At 49.7% G+C, this 23,791-nt stretch overlaps 1 protein-coding gene across 1 annotated transcript; it reads left to right on the plus strand.

Moving 5' to 3' along the window:
• Positions 1-1,049: 1,049 nt before the first annotated feature.
• Positions 1,050-22,966, plus strand: CYP2F1 (cytochrome P450 family 2 subfamily F member 1). Its single transcript, XM_034945195.4, has 9 exons — positions 1,050-10,846; positions 10,942-11,104; positions 14,849-14,998; positions 15,966-16,126; positions 16,465-16,641; positions 17,314-17,455; positions 19,208-19,395; positions 19,971-20,112; positions 22,402-22,966. The coding sequence occupies exons 1-9, from the start codon at positions 10,379-10,381 to the stop codon at positions 22,581-22,583; spliced, it is 1,773 nt and encodes a 590-aa protein (XP_034801086.1). The 5' UTR covers positions 1,050-10,378; the 3' UTR covers positions 22,584-22,966.
• Positions 22,967-23,791: the final 825 nt, after the last annotated feature.

Below are 23,791 nucleotides of genomic sequence, written 5' to 3' on the forward strand. Positions count from 1 at the left end.
CTGGAGAAGATGTGGAGAAATAGGAACGCTTTTACACTTTTGGTGGGAGTGTAAACTAGTTCAACCATTGTGGAAGAGAGTGTGGCGATTCCTCAAGGATCTAGAGCTAGAAATACCATTTGACCCAGCAATCCCATTACTGGGTATATACCCAAAGGATTATAAATCATGCTACTATAAAGACACATGCACACGTATGTTTATTGCAGCACTATTCACAATAGCAAAGACTTGGAACCAACCCAAATGTCCATCAATGATAGACTGGATTAAGAAAATGTGGCACATATACACCATGGAATACTATGCAGCCATAAAAAAGGATGATTTCATGTCCTTTGCAGGGACATGGATGAAGGTGGAAACTATCATTCTGAGCAAACTATCGCAAGGACAGAAAACCAAACACCACATGTTCTCACTGATGGGTGGGAATTGAACAATGAGAACACTTGGTCACAGGGTGGGGAACATCACACACTGGGGCCTGTCGTGGGGTGGGGGCCTGGGGGAGGGATAGCATTGGGAGAAATTCCTAATGTATATGAGGGGTTGATGGGTGCAGCGGCCCAGCATGGCACATGTATACTTATGTAAGGAGCCTGCACGTTGTGCACATGTACCCTAGAACTTAAAGTATAATTTTTTAAAAAAGGATCTAGAATTAGAGTTACATAGGAGGAGTAAGTTCAAGAGATCTACTGTACAGCATGGTAACTATAGTTAATGATGATATATCGTATTTTTGGAAAATGCAAAGAGAGCGGACATTGAGTTCACACTACACAAATGATAACTATGTGAGATAATGCATTTGTTAATTGGATAAATTTAACTATTTCACAATACTTATACTTCAAAACATCATGTTGCACACAATACAATAAATACATTTTTTTGAGATAGGTCTTGCTCTGTTGCCCAGGCTGGAATGCAGTGCTACCATCATGGCTCACTGCAGCCTCGACCTCCCAGGCTCAAGTTATCCCCCCACCTAAACCCTCAAGTAGCTGGAACTACAGGTGTATATTCAGTTTTTTGTGCTTTTATTTATTTATTTTTGTGGGTACATAGTAGGTGTATATATTTATGGAGTGCATGAGATGTTTTGATACAGGCATGCAATGTGAAATAAGCACATCATGGAGAATGGGGTATCCATCCCCTCAAGCATTTATCCTTTGAGTTGCAAACAATCCAATTACATTCTTTAAATTATTTTAAAATATACAATTAAGTTATTATTGACTACAGTCGCCCTGTGGTGCTATCAAGTAGTAGATCTTATTCATTCTTTCTAACAATTTTTCGTACCCATTAACCATCCCAACCTTCCCCCCAGTCCTCCACTACCCTTTCCAGCCTCTGGTAACCATCTTCTACTCTGTGTCCATGAGTTCAATTGTTTCGATTTTTAGATCCCACAAATAAGTAAGACCATGCAATGTTTGTCTTTCTGTACCTGGCTTATTTCACTTGACATAATGATCTCCTAATTTCTTTTTTGAGTCCATTCAATTCTAGAACATCCCCTTATTTTTCAAACTATTTTGTAGACACAAGGTTTTGTCATGTTGCCCAGGCTGGTCTCGAACTCCTGAGCTCAAGTGATCCACCCACCTCTGCCTCCCAAAGTGCTGGGATTACAGATGTGAGCCACCGCGCCCAGCATTTTTTTTTCTTTGTTTTTGTCTTTTATCTCACCTGGGACCCATGAGATTCATTTTTAAATACTCAAGTTAAAAAGGGGAGATGGAGGTGGAAGAAGACATGAAACAAGATTGTTTGTGTGTTGAAAACCTCTGGGTGATGCGTACATGGATCCTATTTTCTCTACTTTTTTTTTTTTTTTTTTTTTTAAGACAGATCCTTCCTCTGTCATCCAGGCTGTCATGTCATCCATGGCACCTGGCCACTCTACTTTTATAGAACTTTGAAAATTGCCAGGCATGATGGCTCACACCTGTAATCCCAGCACTTTGGGAGGCCAAGGCAGGTGGATCACCTGAAGTCGGTAGTTCAAGACCAGCCTGACCAACATGGAGAAACCCCATCTCTACTAAAAATACAAAATTAGCCAGGCGTGGTGGTGCATGCCTGTAATCCCAACTACTCAGGAGGCTAAGGCAGGAGACTCGCTTGAACCCAGGAAGCAGAGGTTGTGGTGAGCCAAGATCGTGCCATTGCACTCCAGCCTGGGCAACAAGAGCGAAACTCCGTCTAAAAAAAAAAAAAAAAAAAAATTCAAAATTAGCCAGGCATGATGGTGCATGCCTGTAATCCCAGCTACTCAGGAGGCTGAGGCAGGATAATTGCTTGAACCCAGGAGGCCGAGGTTGCAGTGAGCCGAGATCATACCATTGCACTCCAGCCCGGGCAACAAGAGCTAAACTCTATCTCAAAAAAAAAAAAAGTTGATAATAAAAAGGTTAAGAGAAATGAAGAATAAAGAGGGTCAGAGAATGGAGCAGGAATTGAAGGATGACATGGGGTCAAGAGAAGGTCTGGCATTCTCATATACGTCTCAGGGAAATGTACATTGATAAACCACTTGGAAGAGCTGCTTGGCAGTACCCACTAAGGCTAAAATATACCTTATCCTATGGCCCAACAATACCAAAAATAACTGAATGCACAGATTACAAAACGCCTTGTATAAGAATATTCAGGCCAGGCGTGATGGCTCACACCTGTAATCTAAGCACTTTGGGAGGCTGAGGCGGGCGGATCACTTGAGGTCAGGAGTTCGAGACCAGCCTGCCCAACATGGTGAAACCCTGTCTCTGCTAAAAAATACATAAATTAGCTGGGCATGGTGGCATGAACCTGCAGTCCCAGCTACTCAGGAGGCTGAGGTGGGAGAATCACTGGAACCCAAGAGGGAGAGGCCGCAGTGAGCTAAGATCATGCCATCGCACTCCAGCCTACACGACAGAGAGAAAGCCTGTCTCAAAAAATAAAAATAAAAAAGAATGTTCAGAGCAGCTTATAGCCAAAAACTGGAAACAAATCAAATGTTCATCAACAGGTGAATGGATAAAGAAATTATGGTATATTCATACAGTGAAATACATTAGCAAGACTGGCACAGTGGCTCATGCCTATAATCCCAGCACTTTGGGAGACTGACACAGGCAAATCGCTTAAGGTCAAGAGTTCAGGACCAGCCTGGGCAACATAATGAGACTCCATCTCTAAAAAAATAAAAAACAGGCCGGGCGCAGTGGCTCACGTCTGTAATCCCAGCACTTTGGGAGGCCTAAGCGGGCAGATCACGAGGTCAGGAGATTGAGACCGTCCTGGCTAACACGGTGAAACCCAGTCTCTATTAAAAATACAAAAAATTAGCCGGGTGAGGTTGCAGGCGCCTGTATTCCCAGCTACTTGGGAGGCTGAGGCAGGAGAATGGCCTGAACCCAGGAGGCGGAGCTTGCAGTGAGCCGAGATCGTGCCACTGCACTCCAGCCTGGGCGACAGAGCGAGACTCTGTCTGAAAAATAAATAAATAAATGAATAAATAAATAATAAAAATAAAAAACAAAAAAAGTAGCTAGGCATGGTGGTACAGGCTTATAGTCCCAGCTAATTGGGGTGCCAAAGCAGGAGGATCACTTGAGCTCAGGAGGTAAAAGAAAGAGGGAAGGAAGGAAGGAAGGAAGGAAGGAAGGAAGGAAGGAAGGAAGGAAGGAAGGAAGGAAGGGGCAATACCTACCATTATACCATTTCTGGTGTGTGTTTTTTAATAGCCATCCTAATGAACATGAAGTTATATCTCTTGCTTTTGATTTTTATTTCCCTAGATGGCTAGTGATTTTGAACATCTTTTCATAAAAGGGTCTTTTTAAGATGGGAGAAATACAGCTTATTGGGGGGTTTTTTTGTTTGTTTTGTTTTGTTTTTTGAGACAGAGTCTCCCTCTGTTGCCCAGGCTGGAGTGCAGTGGTGTGATCTCGGCTCACTGCGACCTCTGCCTCCCGGGTTCAAGCAATTCTCCTGCCTCAGCCTCCTGAGTAGCTGGGACTACAGGCACACACCACCATGCCAAGCTATTTTTGTATTTTTAGTAGAGTCAGGGTTTCACCATGTTGGCCAGGCTGGTCTTGAACTCCTGATCTCTATTGATCTGCCCATCTCAGCCTCCCAAAGTGCCGGATTACAGGCATGAGCCACCATGCCCGGCCAGCTTATTGGCTCTTTATGAAAAATATTCAATAGAGAGAAGAAAACAAATCACACAGGAAATGAAAACATGACACAGCCACTTTGGAAAAGAGTTTGGAAGTTTCTTATAAATATACACTCATCATAGAACCCAGCAGTCACACTCACAGATATATCCAGATACACGAAACATAGATCCCCACAAAGACATATGCATATATGCCAAGAATAATACATATTATTATTCGTAATAGCCAGACCTTGGGAACAATCCACATTTCCATCAACTGGTGAAAAGCAAATTGTGGCACATCTATATGCGGTGACATGCTACTCTGCAATGAAAAGGAATGAGCTTCTGATGTATGTAACACATGGTTAACTCTCAAAAGCATTACATATGCTTCCCAGAAGCAGCCTTGGTATATGGAAGAAATGCTGTAGATTTTCTTTTCTTTTTTTTTTTTTTTGAGATGGAGTCTCACTCTGTCGCCCAGGCTGGAGTACAGTGGCATGATCTTGGCTCACTGCCACCTCCGCCTCCCAGGTTCAAGTGATTCTCCTGCCTCAGCCTCCCGAGTAGCTGGGATTACAGGCACCCTCCATCAAGTCCAGCTAAGTTTTGTGTTTTTCATAGAGAGAGGGGTTCACCACGTTGGCCAGGCTGGTCTCAAATTCCTGACCTCAGGTGATCCACCCGCCTCAGCCTCCCAAAAAGCTAAGATTACAGGCATGAGCCACCATGCCCAGCCGTATATTTTCATTTATACGAAATGTAGATCAAGAGTGGGAAGAAAAAACTAGAACAGGGCTGGATGCAGTGGCTCAAGCCTGTAATCCCAGCACTCTGGGAGGCTGAGGCAGAAGGATTGCTTGAGCCCAGGAGTTCGAGATCAGCCTGGGCAACATAGGGAGATCTCTGCCTCTACAAAAAATTTTTAAATTAGCCAGTTGTGATGGCACAGGCCTCTACTTCCAGCTACTCAGGAGGCTGAGGCGGGGGGATCGTTTGAGCCAGGGAGGTCAAGGTTGCAGTGAACAATGATCACACCACTGCACTCCAGCCTGGGGGACAGAGCAAGACCCTGTCTCAAAAGAAGAGAAAAAAACCTAGAACAATGGTTGCCCACAAGAGATGGAGCATGGTTGACTAGGAAGGAGTATGAAAGAGGGTTCTCTTTTCATTATTATTATTACTTTAGAGAAGGGGGTCTCTCTTTGTCACCCAGGCTGGAGTGCAGGGGTGTGTTCATAGCTCACTGTAGCCTGGAACTCATGGGTGCAAGTGATCTTCCACCTCAGCCCCTTGCGTAGCTGGGATTACAAGTGTGCACCACCGCACTTAGCTATTGTTTTTTTCTTTTTTTAGTAGAGACAGGGGTCTCGCAATGTTGCACAGCCTGGTCTCAAATTTCTGGCCTCTAGTGATCCTCCCACCTCAGCCTCCTATAGCTAGGATTGTAGGCACAAACCACCACGCCCAGCTCCAAGAGAACTTTCTTCGATGATGAAAATATTCTGTATCTTCACAGGGATTTCGATGCATTCAAAATTCAGCAAATGTTCACTTACCATGTGTGTATTTCATCACAGGTAAATTTTACCTAAAGAAATCGTTAAGGGAAAACTCCATCTACACACCTTCAAAGGAACTATGACACAGTAAATAGAATCAAGTCCTCCAGTTGGCGATGGAATGGGATCTGGCACACCAGAAGGGGGCTCACCTAAGCCTGACATGGGACACTGTGTGGTTCTAGCAGGAAGGAAGGCTGCATGTACCATCCAGATGCCAGTGGGCAAGAGGACAGGATGATGGAGGATGCGCCCGCTCACTGCCCATTGCTGCCGTTCTCTCCGTGAGATAAGAAGCGGGTTCATCAACAAAGAGTGAGGTGAGTGAAGAGGGTTTTGGAGTCTGAGGAGGCAGGAACAAAAGGATAGGAATAGGGCAGGGGGAGTTCCAAGAGAGGACAATGAGAGGCGAGGCATTTTTCCACCATGGAGTGTGTTTCAGCTTTCTGCAGTACCCCAGCGGATCACAACTGGGTTGATTTTTTTCCTCCCAAGGGGACATTCAGTAGTATCTGGAGTCATGTTTGTTTGTAACAACTGGTAGGGAATGAGTGGGTGGGTTCTGTCATCTACTGAGTAGAAACCAAGGACACTGCTAAACATCCTGCCACACACAGAATGCGGCCCCCACCACCCACGAAGGCCCAAGACATCAACAGCAGGGAGTTGAGAAATTGCAATACATCCCTTCCTTGTCCCAAGTTCCCTCTGTAGCAGGAGAGCAAGTCAGAATAACAGAACTCAAAGCCTCTTAAAACCCTCCTTCTCGGCCTCACACGGTGGCTCATGCCTGTAATCCCCAGAGGCCCAGGTGGGAGGATCGCTTGAGCCCAGGAGTTGGGGACCAGACTGGGTGACATAGCATGCTAGATCTCATCTCTACTAAAAATTTTAAAAATTAGCCAGGTGTGGTGATGCGCGCCTGTAGTCCCAGCTACTTGGGAGGCTGAAGCAGGAGAATCCCTTAAGCCCAGGAGATCGAGGCTGCAATGAGCTATGATCACACCACTAAACTCCAGTCTGGGTGACAGAGTGAGACCCTGTGTCAAAACAAACTAACTAACTGCCCTTCCCATAAATCCCCGTTTCCCCAATCAGGTGGTCCCATTAGGCCCTTTTTTTTTTTTCTTTTTTTTGAGTCAAAGTTTCACTCTTGTTGCCCAGGCTGGAGTGCAATGGTACAATCTCAGCTCACTGCAACCTCCACCTCCCGGGTTCAAGTGATTCTCCTGCCTCAGCCTCCTGAGTAGCTGGGATTATAGGCAAGCACCACCACACCTGGCTAATATTTTTTGTATTTTTAGTAGAGACAGGGTTTTGCCATGTTGGTCAGGCTGTCTCAAACTCCTGACCTCAGGTGATCCACCCACCTCGGCCTCCCAAAGTGCTGGGATTACAGGCATGAGCCACCACGCCCAGCCTCGTTAGGCCCCTCTTAACCAAGTTCTAGGGTGAGGGATAAGTTGCTTACAGGGTTGGCGTGGATACAGCACTACACCCTCCCCTTAAAAGTAGGGAGTAGATGCCAAGGGAAACTAGAGCTATATAATCCCATCATCAAGCCTTCAGCCCTCTTCCAGGACCTGCCCCAACCGGCCTATCCAGGACTGAAACAACAGCATGGGCCCCACCTCCACCCCACCATATGCCTGGGACCTAGGGTGTCAAATTCCCCAGGACCTCCAAACACTTCCTCCTCTGCCCCTCTGAGAACAGCAATCCTGGTGCACACCCACGAACCTGTGGGGGTACTCACACCTCCACCTGGCCTCCCAGACCCTTGACTGCAGGGGCTCTCCACCCAGCCTAGCCCCTGGCACCAGAGCCCTGGCCCAGCTCCAGGTTTTGCATTCTGCCCTTGTGACCTGGCCAGGAGGTGGGTAACTAGGGCCAGTTTCTTCTTCTTCTTCTTTTTTTTTTTTTTTTTGAGACCGAGTCTCACCCTGTTGCCCAGGCTGGAGTGCAGTGGCATGTTCTTAGCTCATTGCAACCTCCACCTCCCGGGTTCAAGCGATTCTCCTGCCCCAGCCTCCCAAGTAGCTCAGACTACAGGCGTGAGCCACCACGCCTGGCTAATTTTTGTATTATTAGTAGAGACACGGTTTCACCATGTTGGCCAGGCTGGTCTCGAACTCCTGACCTCAGTTGATCCACCCACCTTGGCCTCCCAAAGTGCTGGGATTACAGGCATGAGCCACTGCGCCTGGCCTACTAGGGTGAGTTTCTAAGGCAGGAGCTGAGAGTAGACGTGGCTAGTAGGGTGCTCAGGAGGGCAGGAGGAGGGCTGTTTATGAGCCAGTGGTAGGAGAGAGTGTCATTCTAGTCTGAGAGCCTTTTTCCCTGTGGCTTCCAGCTCTGCCCTTTTCTTAAACACTCCTTCAGCCTCAGCCTGGCTTCAGTCCCACCAAGTGCAGTCTGACTCGTGGAGACATGAGAGATAGAGAGAGTGAGAGACCAGAGAGATCAGGAGACAGTGACTGAGAGGGACTTACAGGGAGATCAGGGAGAGAAGCAGAGAGAAGGAGAAAGCCCAGAGAGCATAAGAAATGAAGACCCAGAGACACCGAAGGAGGGAGAGACAGAGACACAGAGAGACAAAAAGATTCAGAGGCAGAGACTGTAGAGGCAGAAGCAAAGCAAGACACAGAGCATTTCAGAGACCCATGGCAAGAGACAGGGAACAGCAAGGAGAACTATGAAAAAATAGGCTTCCAGAGAAAGAGAAAACTCCAGCTCTGGAGAGAAAGGGACTTAGCCAGGGCCACTTGGCCCATCAGTGGCAGAAATGGACTTGAACCCAGAGAAAAAGAAACAAGTGCCCCAAATACCAAAGGAACCCAGCCCCCATCCCTGGCCCATCATTTTGCGACAGCCCCATGACTACCCCAAAACCAGGCCCAGGCTCCAACTGGCAAAGCAAAAAAAAAAAAAAAAAAGAAAGAAAGAAAGCTTTGCCCCATCCCAGGAGGGCCCCCAGGCGCAGCCCCCTCCCACGGCACCTTTCCAGCTGGCTGTGAGCCCTAGGGCCGCAGGAAAGGTATGGCAAGATGATGGGAGGGATTTAAAGTTCACAGCGAGAACAAGAAAAGTGGGGTTAAGGAGGAGGGCGTGGGCAGAAACAACTTAAGAACAACCTCTGCCCCACCACCCCCCAAGCACACCCAGAGCTGCAGGCTCTAGCGCAGCCCAGCCAGTGTCTCCTTCAGCTCAGCAGGTAAAGGGCCCCGGTGAGGGAGGCAGAGAAGGAGGGGGTGTCTCCCAAGAGAGGGTGGGTCGCCAGCTCCAATCTCTGTCTCTGAGACTGGCTAGGAATCTTTTTTGCTGTTTCCTCTGAGAGCTCTCATGTCTCTGTTCTGAGCACTGGGATTTCTGTACTGGCGCTTCACCAAGCAGGTGGCATCTCTCTCTGCAATGCGACCCCGTGGTTGGCAACACTTGATTTTTTCCTGTCACTGTTTCTGCCTGTGCCCTTCCTCTCTGTCTCAGTCTCTTTCTCTCCCTCTCTCTCTCTTTTTTTTTTTTTTTTTTTGAGGCTGGAGTGCAGTGGTTCGATCTCAGCTCACTGCAACCTCCACCTCCTGGGTTCAAGCGATTCTCCTGCCTCAGCCTCCCGAGTAGCTGGGATTACAGGCGCCTAACACCACGCCTGACTAATTTTTGTGTTTTTAGTAGAGACAGGGTTTCACCATGTTGGTCAGGCTGGTCTCAAACTCCTGACCTCAAGTGATCCACCTGCCTCAGCCTCCCAAAGTGCTGGGATTACAGGCGTGAGCCACCGTGCCCAGCCTCAGTCTCTCTTGGTCTGCCCTTTGCAGCCTACCTGTCTCTTTGTGTGGCTCTAATATTCCCTGCCTCTCTTATTCTCTCTCTCTCTCTCTCCATCTCTGTCTATGTGACTCTGTCTTTGTGTATCTGTTTCTGTCTGTCATTCTCGTCTCCCTCAGTCTCTGTGTCTAGCTCTGTCTCTCCCTCTCTCTGTCCCTCTTACCCTTTTTCTCTCCATCCTTCCATGTCCGTCTCTGACTCTCAGTCAGTGTCCATCTCGCTGTCTCTCCACTCAATCTCCCTTGTCTTTCTCTAGCTCTGTGTCTGTCTAGTTCTGTCTCTTTCTTTCTCTAGTCTATGTCAGCCTCTCTCTTTCTGTGATGTGCTCTCTGGCTCTCCCTATCTCTATGTTTGTCTGTCTCTGTCCCTGTGTGTCTTGATCTCTCTTTATCACTGTCTCTGTATGACAGTCTCTTGACAGACAGGTGATGATAGATAGATAATAGATAGATGATACACAGATGATAGATTATGAAGATAGTAGATAGATGATAGATATAGATAGATAATAGACAGATCAATGATAGATGATAGAAGAATAGATGATGGATAGACAGATGATAGATAGATAGATAGATAGATAGATAGATAGATAGATAGATGATAGATAGATGATGATAGATGTTAGATAATAGATGAGAAACAAAGAAAGAAAAAGAAAAAAGAAAGAAAGAAAAAGGAAAAAGAAAGAAAGAAAAAGAAAGAAAGGAAGGAAGGAAAGAAAGAAAGAATGATAGATGATAGATGGCTGATAGGTAGACAGACATCTGTAGATATGTAGATCGCTCACTGTTTTTCTGTCTCTCTCATTATCTTTATGCATATCTCTTGGCCTCTCTTAGTCTCTGTTCCTCTATCACTTGCCTCTCTCCATTTCTGTCTCTGTGTTTCTGTCTCCTTATCTGTCTGTATGTTGACTATCTCTGCCTCTTTCCTCCTTTCTCCCTCCCTTCCCCATCCCCTGGCCTCTCCCTGTCTCCTTCTCTCCATCTGCCTTCATTTCCAGGGCCTAGGGAAGGTAAGTCCCAGGGGAGATGGAAAGGAGGGATCTCACTCTCTCCTCAGCGATGTCCTCTCCCACTTTGCCCTCCACACGCCAGCAGCTGCCTTCACCATGGACAGCATAAGCACAGCCATCTTACTCCTGCTCCTGGCTCTCGTCTGTCTGCTCCTGACCCTAAGCTCAAGAGATAAAGGAAAGCTGCCTCCAGGACCCAGACCCCTCCCAATCCTGGGAAACCTGCTGCTGCTTCGCTCCCAAGACATGCTGACTTCTCTCACTAAGGTGCAAGGCCCTTAGCTTGGGTGATGGTGGAAGGATAAGGAGGAGGGGTCCCATGGCCACAGGCCCCCCTGTAACTTCTGTCTTCCTACCCCCAGCTGAGCAAGGAGTATGGCTCCATGTACACAGTGCACCTGGGACCCAGGCGGGTGGTGGTCCTCAGCGGGTACCAAGCTGTGAAGGAGGCCCTGGTGGACCAGGGAGAGGAGTTTAGTGGCCGCGGTGACTACCCTGCCTTTTTCAACTTTACCAAGGGCAATGGTAAGCCTCGTCCTTGTCTCCTCTGCTCTCGGCCTTTTCCATATTGAGGGAGGGGGTGAGGGTGAGAGACTGTCGTCTCAATGTTGTTGACACTCAGGGCTGCTGACATCACTGATGACACCAAATGCAATGCAGCGAGGCAGTGTTGGTCTATGGCAAATTCTGTCCCACCTTCCTCACCTCCAGATGCCACCACTTTCCTGAATTGTACTCTTGCACCACTCCTCATCTCCATCCAACCCCAACCCCATTGTCATCCCAATCCCTAGCTCTATCCCAACCTCATCATCAACTTTCCAACTCAGTCAAGTGGCCCCAGTTCCCACTGACCACCTCAACCCAATCCCAGTCCCCATCAACCTTTCCCCAGTGTTCACCACATCAGCCCCACCTTCATCCCTATCCACAACACTGACGGCATCTCAATCCAACCTTCATTCCCATTATGAACCCCATCCCAGTCCCCACTTTAAATTCTATTATCAACCCCATCCTAGTCCCTTTAGTCAAACTGAATTTTTTTTTTTTTTTTTAATCTGAGACGAGTCTTGCTCTGTCACCCAGGCTGGAGTGAAGTGGCACAATCTCGGCCCACTGCAACCTCTGCCTCCCAGGCTCATGCGATTCTCCTGCCTCAGCCTCCTGAGTAGCTGGGACTACAGGTGCACACTACCACACCTGGTTAATGTTTTGTATTTTTAGTAGAGATGGGGTTTTGCCATGTTGGTCAGGCTGGTCTCAAACTCCTAACCTCAGGTGATCCACCCACCTCGGCATCCCAACGTGCTGGGATTACAGGCACGAGCCACTGCTCCTGGCCCAAACTAAATTCTGCTGCTACTTTCCCCCAATACCAGCCCCATCTCCTAACCCAATTGCCTATTGAAATTTCCAGTTCTCAGTTCTTGCTTTCAATCTTAAACTCACTACCATCACCAAAACAACCCCATCACATATCTACCCAACCCCAAGTTCAAGCTCAGTCCCAATCTATCAATCTTCCTCATCCTACCCAACTCCATCCCCATCACCAGCTTCAAATACAATTTATCATCAATCTTATAACCCCCTTCATTCCCCATTGTCATTCCCAACCTAACCCAAACTCAACTCCATCCTCAGCCATCCAGCAATTCATATCATTCACTTAAAACCTCATCTATGTCAATATCTTGTCCCTCTAAGGCTTGGAATCACCCTAGTCCTGTGGTCTTCAAACTTTATTTATTTATTTATTTATTTTTGAGATGGAGTCTCGTTCTGTTGCCCAGGCTGGAAAGCAATGGCGCAATCTCAGCTCACTGCAATCTCCACCTCCCAGGTTCATGCCATTCTCCTGCCTCAGCCTCCTGAGTAGCTGGGACTACAGGCACCCGCCACCACGCCCAGCTAATTTTTGTATTTTTAGTAGAGACTGGGTTTCACCATGTTGGCCAGGCTGGTCTTGAATACCTGACCTCCTGATCCAGTAGCCTCAGACTCCCAAAGTGCTGGGATTACAGGTGTGAGCCATTGCACCCAGCCCCAAATTTTATTTCAAAGACAAATCTCTGTTCAAAGGAAGCTATGTGACAAGACCCAATAAATGATGGAAGGAAGGAGGGACCAACAGAAGGAAGGAGGAAGAACGGAAAAAGGAAAGAAGGAAGGAAAGGAAGGAGGGAGGGAGGGAAAGAATGAAGGAAGGAAGGAAGGATGGAAGGAAGCCATCATGATTGGAAAGGGGATCCTGGAGACCTGCGTCCTGGACTATTCTCTCCTCACCTCCAAAGAATGTCTAGGGCTCTCCCTGGCTCCTGCATTAGATGGGTCCCAGCTGCCCCAGGATTTGAAATCAGAGAGCTCTGGTACAATATTACAATATTGTGTATTAGGTACACGTTCTCTCCTTCATGCTCCCTTCCCTGGCTTGATCTGATGACCTTACCTGTCCAGGTACACCAGATGCAAGGAGGAGGAGACAGGACACTTGAGAAAGTCACCTTGCTACTTTTGCACAGAAAACATCTGGATGGGTACATCGTTTGTTACCAAAAATAGCCACCATCTAGTTATTCAATACACAGCACAGAGGGTAACAGCAGGGTTCTGCCACTCACTAGCCGTGTACCCTTGGGCCAGAGGCCTCCCTTCTCTTCCTCTTAGTTTGCTACCATGAGAAAACTATAACAGCATTAACTCCATGTTATGAGGAGTCAATGAGACAATGCATAAAAATGCAGGCAATACACTATAGTCTTTTTTCTCTTCTTCTTTAGTATCTAGTTCTCTGCTAGGTCCAGAGGAACCAGAGATAAACACATCTGAGACTCTATCCTATAGTAGGTCTCAGTCCAGTGGAAGACACAGGCATCACCAACCAGATTGTGCCATCCCAGAGTGGTCCAGGCTGGGATGGGGGAAGCCTGGGGAGCTATGGAAACCCTAGAGAAACACTTGGCCCAGCCTAGAAGGGAGGAGGAGCCAGAGAAGGCTTCCTGGAAGAGGGGACCTCTAAGCTGAAACCTAAAGAATGAAGATGAGTATTCAGGAGAAGGCAAGGGGTGAAAGTGCTCTGGGAAAGACCAGCCTGTGCAAAGATTCTGGGTCCAGGAAGAGAAGAGACGGGGTCTGTTTTGTTCCTGGATGAATTCCCAGTGTCCTGGTGCTTATTTTTCTTGCCTATCTCTCTTATTCATGCATTTAATAATCAATAAGCAGGCCAGGCATGATGGCTCACACCTGTAATCCCAGCACTTTGGGAGGCCGAGGTGAGTGGATCTCCTGAGGTCAGGAGTTTGGTACCAGCCTGGCCAACATGGTGAAACCTCATCTCTATTAAAAATACAAAAATTAGGCCAGGCGCGGTGGCTCATGCCTGTAATCCCAGCACTGTGGGAGGCCAAGACGGGTGGATCACGAGGTCAGGAGATCGAGACCATCCTTGCCAACATGGTGAAACCACGTCTCTACTAAAAATACCAAAATTAGCCGGGCGTGGTGGCGCATGCCTGTAATCCCAGCTACTGGGGAGGCTGAGGCAGAAGAATTGCTTGAACCCGGGAGGCGGAGGTTGCAGTAAGCTGAGACTGTGCCACTGCACTCCAGCCTGGCGACAGAGCAAGACTCCGTCTCTCTCTCTCTCTCTCTCTCTCTCTCTCTCTATATATATATATATATATATATATATATATACACACACATATATATTAGGTGGGCATGGTGGTGCACACCTGTAATCCCAGCTAGTCAGGAGGCTGAGGCAGGAGAATCACCTGAACCCGGGAGGCGGAGGGTGCAGCAAGCTGAGATGGTGTCACTGCACTCCAGCCTGGGTAACAGAGCGAGACTCTGTCGCAAAAAATAATAATCATCATCAATAAGTAATCACCAGCACCTCCTGTGTGACACCCTCTGCACTGGACAATGCTAAGGACACAGTGGTGACCAAGACAGGCACCCACTCTGCCTTCACAGTTCTGTGAAGGAGACAGCCCCATCACCAGACAGTAACAGCCCAGAGTGATCAGGTTCTTAATGGGGAAACAGAGGCAGAGTGATAGGACGGTCGTGAGGGAAGCCCACGGTCCTATGGAAGCTTGAAGGAGACCCCTAAGCTGGAGGGTCCAGAAGGGCTTACTGGAAGGAGCCAGGGAGATTCCAAACTCTGTCCCTCTCCCAGCAAATACCATGAAAGGGGACCTGGGTTGGCAGTGGCCTCAGGATGAGTTCCCGGTTAAGCTGGCCCCCTCCTCTTCTCCCCAGGCATCGCCTTCTCCAATGGGGATCGATGGAAGATCCTGAGACGGTTCTCTATCCAGATTCTACGGAATTTCGGGATGGGGAAGAGAAGCATTGAGGAGCGAATCCTAGAGGAGGGCAGCTTCCTGCTGGCGGAGCTGCGGAAAACTGAAGGTCAGGAATTTTTTTTTTTTTTTTTTTTTCTTAACAGGCTGGATGGCACAATCTTGGCTCACTGCAGCCTTGACCTCCTGGGCTCAAACCATCCTCCCACCTCAACCTCCCGAATAGCTGGTATTTCAGGTGTGCTCCACCACACCCAGCTTATTTTTAAATTTTTTGTAGAGACAGGGTCTCACTATGTTGCCCAGGCCAGTCTCAAACTCCTGTGTGCAAATGATCCTCTTGCCTCTGCCTCCCAAAGTGCTGGAGCTACAGGCATACACCACCATGTCTGGCCAGGCCTTTGAATCCAGTTCATCCTTATAATTCACATCCATTCTACTTTTTTTTTTTTTTTTTGAGACAGAGTCTTGCTCTGTCGCCCAGGCTGGAGTGCAATGGTGTGATCTCAGCTCATTGCAACCTCCGCCTCCTGAGTTCAAGCGATTCTGCTTGCTGACTGCTCTGTCGCCCAGGCTGGGTTGCTGTGTACTAGCGTGTGTTGTGTGGCAGGATTATGTAGCGGTATGCTGGCATTATGTGTTGGTGTGTGGTTACCGTGTCTTGGGATGTTTCCAGGCTGGCTGTTAGGTCACTGCGTGTCGTGTGTTGGCATGTACTGTGATCATATTTGCTGGGTGTTCTGTTGCCCTGTGTTGTTGTGTTCCGTGATGCCTGATGATTGCCTTGTGCTATGTCGCGTGCTGTGTGTTGTGTTGCCAAGAATAGCCGGTTCTGTGGTTGGGCGTTGTTGCTGTCGATGTGCTGCAGGAAGTTGTGGGTTCGGTGCTGTCTGTGGCATTGACAGATGCTTTTGGGGTGTTGTTAAGCAGCATGTTGTGACCATGTGCCCGTGTTTGCACCGTAAGACACGTTGCCATGGTTGAGTCGGATGTTGTGCAAATTAATGGTGTTGCTGCATGAGGTCTGGTGTGCTGCACATCACGTCTTCCTGATCCATTGCACTCCTTACCCTCAGGCGAGCCCTTTGACCCCACGTTTGTGCTGAGTCGCTCAGTGTCCAACATTATCTGTTCCGTGCTCTTCGGCAGCCGCTTCGACTACGATGATGAGCGTCTGCTCACCATTATCCACCTTATCAATGACAACTTCCAAATCATGAGCAGCCCCTGGGGCGAGGTCAGCCAACTGAGTCCAGCAGGGACGGGGTGTGGAGTCCGCAGGATCTAGGAATGCAGAGGAAACAGTGGGCGGGGAAAGGGCTGTGAATGGCCCACCCAGGGCCCGCACCCTCCCGTCTGACCCCACCCAGAGTTACACGGCCACGCCCACTCCCCTCCACTGAGCATTTCTGGCTGCCATTGCCTCCTTCCCACTCTCCCTCAGCCCCAACCCCCACCCCGGACCTGGCTGCCCTTGGAGACCCTGTCCCTGCCTACCTAATCCACACTGACCCCATTCGCCCCTGAACACCCTTCGTCCTCCTCCAAAACCCTCCCACTCTGTCTGGTCCCCAGTTGTACAACATCTTCCCGAGCCTCCTGAACTGGGTGCCCGGGCCGCACCAACGCATCTTCCAGAACTTCAAGTGCCTGAGAGACCTCATCGCCCACAGCGTCCACGACCACCAGGCCTCACTAGACCCCAGATCTCCCCGGGACTTCATAGACTGCTTCCTCACCAAGATGGCAGAGGTAATCCCTACCTGGAAATCCCACCTCTAGTCTGACCTGAAATTCTCCTGCTGCCCCTGCCTCAAACCCACAGGGACCCCAGATGGGGCAGGGTTGGGGGACCTTCTCCCTGGAGAAGCTGAAGTATCTGGCCCAGCTGGGCTGGAGCCAGGAGCCACTGGCAGCCACCGCCAACTTACAGCTCATTAAGAAGTCATCAAAGGAGGTGGGGCAGGGCGGAGGGGGCAGTTGCTCAGGCTTGTAAACCCAGCACTTTGGGAGGCCGAGGCAGGAGGATCACTTGAGTCCAGGAGTTCGAGACCAGCCTGGACAATATAGTAAGACCCAGTCTCTACAACACATACATACACACGTACATACACACACACATACATACATACACACATACATACATACACACATACATACATACATCATACATACATACACACATACACACATAAAACGTATTTTTTAAAAAAACAAGAAGTCATTCAAACTCTATCCAAGAAGTTAATTGTAGGCCCTGCAGCTGAGATTTTCCCTGCCCTGCCCTTCTCCGTTCCCCGGCTCTCCCAGGGAAAGAAAGTTAAACCCAGCTGGGACTGAATGGGCCCCCAGCAGCAGTTGTACTGGTCTAGAGTGAAGGGGTCTCCATCCCTGGCTCACATCCCCACCCCTCTACCACGGCAGAAGAAGGAGGACCCGCTGAGCCACTTCCACATGGATACCCTGCTGATGACCACACATAACCTGCTCTTTGGCGGCACCGAGACGGTGGGCACCACGCTGCGCCACGCCTTCCTGGCACTCATGAAGTACCCGGAAGTTCAAGGTGAGGCCCACCCACACAGCAGCGTGGAGGTGCCCATGTGTTCCAGCCTCACCCCAGAGCAGGGAGCCATGGCCCCACCTCCAGTCCCGCCTCCCAGGTCTGATATAGCCTCCTGCTGGCACCAGGATTCCACAGCCAAACCCACAAACCCACACGGAGGGCTGATCCCACCACATGGCCCATGAGGTCCACGCAGCCTGCCCGAATCCCGACCCAGATCCCACCCGCTTAATTGTTGAGTTTTTTGTCTTTGTTTTGTTTTTTGGAGACGGAGTCTCGCTCTGTCACCCAGGCTGGAGTGCAGTGGTGTGATCTCGATCCACTCACTGCAACCTCCCCCTCCCAAGTTCAAGGGATTCTCCTGCCTCAGCCTCCCAAGTAGCTGAGATTACAGCCTCCCAAGTAGCTGGGATTACACCACCACATCCGGCTAATTTTTCTATTTTTAGTAGACACAGGGTTTCACCAAGTTGGCCAGGCTGGTCTCAAACTCCTGGCCTCAAGTGATCCACCTGCCTCAGCCTCCCAAAGTGCTGGGATTACAGGCGTGAGCCACTACACCCAGCTCTGCTTAGTTTTTTGTTTGTTTTTGAGACAGACTCACTCTGTCGCCCAGGCTGGAGCACAGTGCCGTAATTACAGCTCACTGCAGCCCCTTGGGCTCAAGCAATCTCCCCACCTCCGCCTTATCAATAGCTGGGAGTACAGGCGTGCACCACCACACTCAATACACTCAGCTAATTTTTTATTTTTTGTAGAGACAGGGTCTCGCTGTGTTGCCCTGGCTGGTCCCCAAATCCTGGGCTCAAGCAATCCTCTCACCTTGGCCTCCCAAAGTGCTGGGGTTACAGGTGTGAGCCACCGCTCCTGCCTCCACCCGCTTAGTCTTGCTTTGTGCCGACTGCGTCAACCACCACATGCGTCCACCTCCGGCTTCAGAGCCCTGCCCTGGAGCCCCAGCCATGTGCCTGCCAGGGAACCCTACCTCTCCCATGCAGCCTGGCCCACACACACAGCTCTGTCTGCTGCTCCACCTCCCCAAGCTCCATCTCTGGGTGTATCCCCTGCTCTGCCCCTGATCTCCAGCCCTCCCACACAGTCCACCCACTCGACCTACCGTCCAGCCAGTAGAGCCCCAAAACTGCTCCTGAAATCCCATCAGGTCCTGGATTCCAGGCCTCCCTGAAGCCCTGCCCACACAACCCAACACTCAGGCCCTTGCACAAGCCAAGCTTTCGCCCTCACTGACCCACTTCCTCCCAGACCCTGGCTAATTCTTTTTTTTTCCTTTTTTTTTTTTTTTTTTTTTTTTTTTGAGACGGAATCTTGCTCTGTCGTCCAGGCTGGAGTGCAGTGGCCTGATACCAGCTCACTGCAACCTCCTCCTCCTGGGTTCAAGTGATTCTCCTGCCTCAGCCTCCCAAGCAGCTGGGAACACAGGTGTGCGCCACCAAGCCCAGCTAATTTTTCTATTTTGTTGTGGAGATTGGGTTTCACCATGTTGCCCAGATGGTCTCAAACTCCTGGGCTCAAGCGATCTGTCCGCCTGGGCCTCCCAAGTGCTGGGATTACAGGCGTGAGCCACCGCGCCCGGCCAGCTCTAGCTAATTCTCACGTGCGCCCCAGCAGTGGCGCCCCGCGCTGGGAGACTTTGACTAGACGCCTCCCCACACACGCACACACCTCTTCTCAGCCTGGTTGCCCTGTCGCGCCCGCTGATACCCTCGACCCCGCTTCCCCCTTCCCCTCCAGCCCGCGTGCAGGAGGAGATCGACCTCGTGGTGGGACGCGCGCGGCTGCCGGCGCTGAAGGACCGCGCGGCCATGCCTTACACAGACGCGGTGATCCACGAGGTGCAGCGCTTTGCAGACATCATCCCCATGAACTTGCCGCACCGCGTCACTAGGGACACGGCCTTTCGCGGCTTCCTGATACCCAAGGTGCGCTAGGCCTGGCAAACGACATCAGGCAACCTAAGAGGAGGCATCACAGGCTCTTGCACTGGCAAGGAGTATCCCAGGCACTAGCCATGAACACCCCAGGCCTTAGCAACTGGCATCCCAAGCCCTAGCTACAGACATCTCAGACCCTTAAATCCAGAAGCTCAGGCCTTTGCCAGGACCCCATCTCATATCATACTGGACTAGACCCCTTCACCATGACAAATCCCCTTCCTAGAACCCCTCCCTGGAAGCCCTGGGGTCGGAACTTCATCTGGAGGATCCCCTGGGCCTAAACGCTATTCTCAGAGACCCCTCCTTTTTCCCAGAAACCCCACATCTGTTCCCACAAAGGTTGGGGGTTTCCCACATCCCTGCCAAAGTCCCCAATAATACAGCATATAGCACCCATCACTTGGAATCCTAGACACCCACACATATTTCCTTGGCCCCCGATTGAGTCCAATACCCACCCCTTATCAAGTCCCCAGGACACCCAGCCCAATACAATGGAAAGGAGTTTGGGAGCCTCCCAGCCCTCCTACACTGCTAAGTCCACCTCCTCACCCACACAGGGCACCGATGTCATCACCCTCCTTAACACTGTCCACTACGACCCCAGCCAGTTCCTGACGCCCCAGGAGTTCAACCCCGAGCATTTTTTGGATGCCAATCAGTCCTTCAAGAAGAGCCCAGCCTTCATGCCCTTCTCAGCTGGTGAGGGCAGGAATCAGAGTCTTTCTGGCCCAATTTCTACCTACATTCCTCATCCTAATTCCACTTGCCAAATCCTCTCACTCCTTCCTTCCACCCATTCTCAGCTTTGGATGCACAGAGACATTCATTCCTCCTCTCAACTCTGCTCCTATAGGCAAGTAGTGACTAAAATCCTCGTGAAGCAAGGTGGGGAGGTTGATTAAAAATTTAACTTGGGGCTGGGCATGGTGACTCACACCTGTAATCCCAGCACTTTGGGAGGCTGAGGTGGGTGGATCGCCTGAGGTGAGGAGTTCGAGACCAGCCTGACCAATATGGTGAAACCTTGTCTCTACTTAAAATACAAAAATTAGCTGGGTGTGGTGGCGGGTGCATGTAGTCCCCGCTACTCTGGAGGCTGAGACAGGAAAATCGCTTGAACCCAGGAGGCGGAGGTTGCAGTGAGCCGAGATTGCACCATTGTACTCCAGCCTGGGCGACAGAGAGAGACTCTGTCTCAAAAAAAATAATGATAATAATTTAACAGCCAGGGGCGGTTGCTCACACCTGTAATCCCAGCACTTTGGGAGATCTAGGCGGGCAGATTACCTGAAGTCAGGAGTTCAAGGTTAGCCTGACCAACATGGTGAAACCCTGTCTCTACTAAAAATACAAAATTAGCCAGGAATGGTGGCACATGCTTGTAATCCCAGCTACTCTGGAGTCTGAGGCAGGAGAATCACTTGAACCCGGGAGGTGGAGGTTGCAGTGAGCCAAGATCACGTCATTGCACTCCAGCCTGGGCAACAAGAGCAAAACTCCATCTCAAAAAATGAATAAATAATAATTATGATAATTATTATTTAACTTGGGCCAGGCACATTGGCTCACACCTGTAATCCCAGCACTTTGGGAGGCTGAGGCGGGAGGATCGCTTGAGGCCAGGAGTTCAAGACCAGCCTGGACAACATGGCAAGGCCCTTTCTCTACTGAAAATGTTAAAATTACCTAGATGTGGTGTGGTGTGCATCTGCGGTCCCAGCTACTTGGGAGGCTGAGGTGGGATGATCACTTGAGCTCAGGAGTTTGAGGTTACAGTGAGTATGATCATGACACTGCACTCCAGTCTGGGCAACAGAGCGAGATCCTTTCTCTAAAATAAAAAATACTGACTAGCCAAAAATAAAAAATATATAAAAATTTTAAAAGAAAAAAAAATAATTGAACTTGGGAGTGGTCATTGTCTATGTCTCCACTGGGTGGCGCAGTTTAGGTGGTTCTAGGGGTGGTTTTTTTTGTTTCGTTTTGTTTTGTTTTTTGGCTTTCCTCTTTACCCTGCTGAAAAATACTTCCCTCTTTACTCAGTAGCAGGAAAAGGAAAAACAACTGGCATAATAATAGGTAACTTACCATATTGCCTACTGTGCGTCAAGTGCTGCCTCTACAAGAGCCCAGCTAAGAGCTTATGTTTTCCTCTGGGAATGTGTGGCCCAGATTCCAGCAGGGTTTGCATCCCATCTGTCACCCCCTAGCTGTGTTGCCTTGGGTATGTTACTCCACTTCTCTGTGCCTCAATGTCCACATCTATAAAATGGAGATAATACTAAGGCCTGCCTCTTGGAGTTGTTAGAATTAATTGTGATGTAATGCTCAGAGTAGTGCATGGCCCATGGTAAGCTACTTACAGCCTCACTGCTTTCCCTGTGTTTACCATTCACAGCAGCCTCATGAGGCACTATTACTATCCTTCCTTTTATTTTTCTTTCTGAGACAGGGTCTTGCTGTCACCCAGGCTAGAGGGCAGTGGCACGATCATGGCTCACTGCAGCCTTGATCTCCTGGGCTCAAGTGATCCCCTCGCCTCAGCCTCCCAAGCAGCTGGGACTGCAGGCATGTGCCACTTTGCACATTTAAAAAATTTTTTATAGAGATGGGATCTTGCTGTGTTGCCCAGGCTGCTCTCAAACTCCTGGGCTCAAGGGATCCTCTTCCCTCGGCCTCCAAAAGTGCTGGGATTACAGGCCTAAGCCAGCACGCCCAGCCTTCATATCCCCATTTTAAATACCCAGAAAGTGTGGTTTGTCCAGGATCACAAAACTAGTAGTGACAGGGCCAGGATTCGAACCCAAGCAGCCCAGGTCATTCCACTCCACAGTTTAAAGCATCTTTCCCAGATCTTTACATGGGTGAATCTGTGATGTCCCCAGCTGCTGTCTTCCTTTCCTCTTATGTTTTCCTCTGGGAATGTGGGGTTGCAGCCTCTAACCTCATTTTATCTCACCGCCGCTCCCCATCCTGCCACCCCTGCAGGGCGCCGTCTGTGCCTGGGAGAGTCGCTGGCGCGCATGGAGCTCTTTCTGTACCTCACCGCCATCCTGCAGAGCTTTTCGCTGCAGCCGCTGGGTGCGCCCGAGGACATCGACCTGACCCCGCTCAGCTCAGGTCTCGGCAATTTGCCGCGGCCTTTCCAGCTGTGCCTGCGCCCGCGCTAACGCCCCGGCCCTTCCAGATTCGCCTGTGAGCGATGAGGCCCACCCATGTGGGTTGCTACGTCCCCTTCTTGGTCCACGGTCTGCCCCCATCCCTCTGGCAGTCACGCTGTCTTCCCTGCATGCTGTGCCTGCCGCGTGCCCTTCCCCCATCCCTCCAATCTGTACCCCGTCTGCAGGGCAGAGGCAGATGTGGCATGTCTTTTTGTACCCACAGAGCTTGTTCTATGGCACGCCCTTTTCTGGGCTTTTTGTATCATTTCTTAGTACATTTGTAATAGATTCAAACCAGTCTTGGCTGAATTAAAGTGAGGATGACAGTCATTTAGGATGGGGAGAAGGGAGCTGGCTGCAGAGATGGAGACACTGGCTAGTTTTGCCCTCACCTTTAGGGTGGCTAGGGTGGGACAAATTGTATCCTGGAGACAGGCTTGAAGGTAAAGGCTGAGAGGACCTGAAGCCAGAGAGGCAGAGAAACCAAGACAGAGAAAAAGGCAGCAGGACCAGGCGAAGTGGCTCACACCTGTAATCCCAGCACTTTGGGAGGCTGAGGTGGGAGGATCGCTTGAACCCAGGAGTTTGAGACCGGCCTGGGCAACAGAGTGAGGCCTGACTCTACAAAAAGTCAAAAAGTGGGGCAGGAGGATTGCTTGAGCCTGGGAGGTTGAGGCTGCAATGGGGTGTCATTGCGCCACTGCATTCCTGCCTGGGAGACGGGAGTGAGACCCTGTCAGAAGAAGAAGAAAGAAAAAAGAAGAAGGAGAGGGAGAGGGAGAGGGAGAAGGGGGAGGAGGGAGAGGAGAGGAAGAAGAAGAAGAAGAGGAGGAGAAGGAAGAAGGAGACAACAGCGAGATATCAGAGAGAATATGCAAGAGATGAAGGGCACTGCAGAGAGATGGAAGCAGGGGAAAGTGAGGCTAAGGAACAAGCACTGACACTAAATGACACTCCCTATTTGCACACTGTTCTGAATGCCTCATTAAGTCTCCCTATGAGGCAAAGCCATGTTTTTTGCTTTGGTTTGATTTGGGAGGTTTTTTTCTTTTCTTTTTTTTTTTTTTTTTTCGAGACAGACTCACTCTGTTGCCCAGGCTGGAGTGCAGTGGCGCGATCTTGGCTCACTGAAACCTCTGCCTCCCTGGTTCAAGTGATTCTCCTGCCTCAGCCTCCTGAGTAGCTGGAACTACAGGCGCATGCCACCATGCCCAGCT

Source organism: Pan paniscus, chromosome 20 (assembly GCF_029289425.2).
Source record: "Pan paniscus chromosome 20, NHGRI_mPanPan1-v2.0_pri, whole genome shotgun sequence".
NCBI lineage: Eukaryota > Metazoa > Chordata > Mammalia > Primates > Hominidae > Pan > Pan paniscus.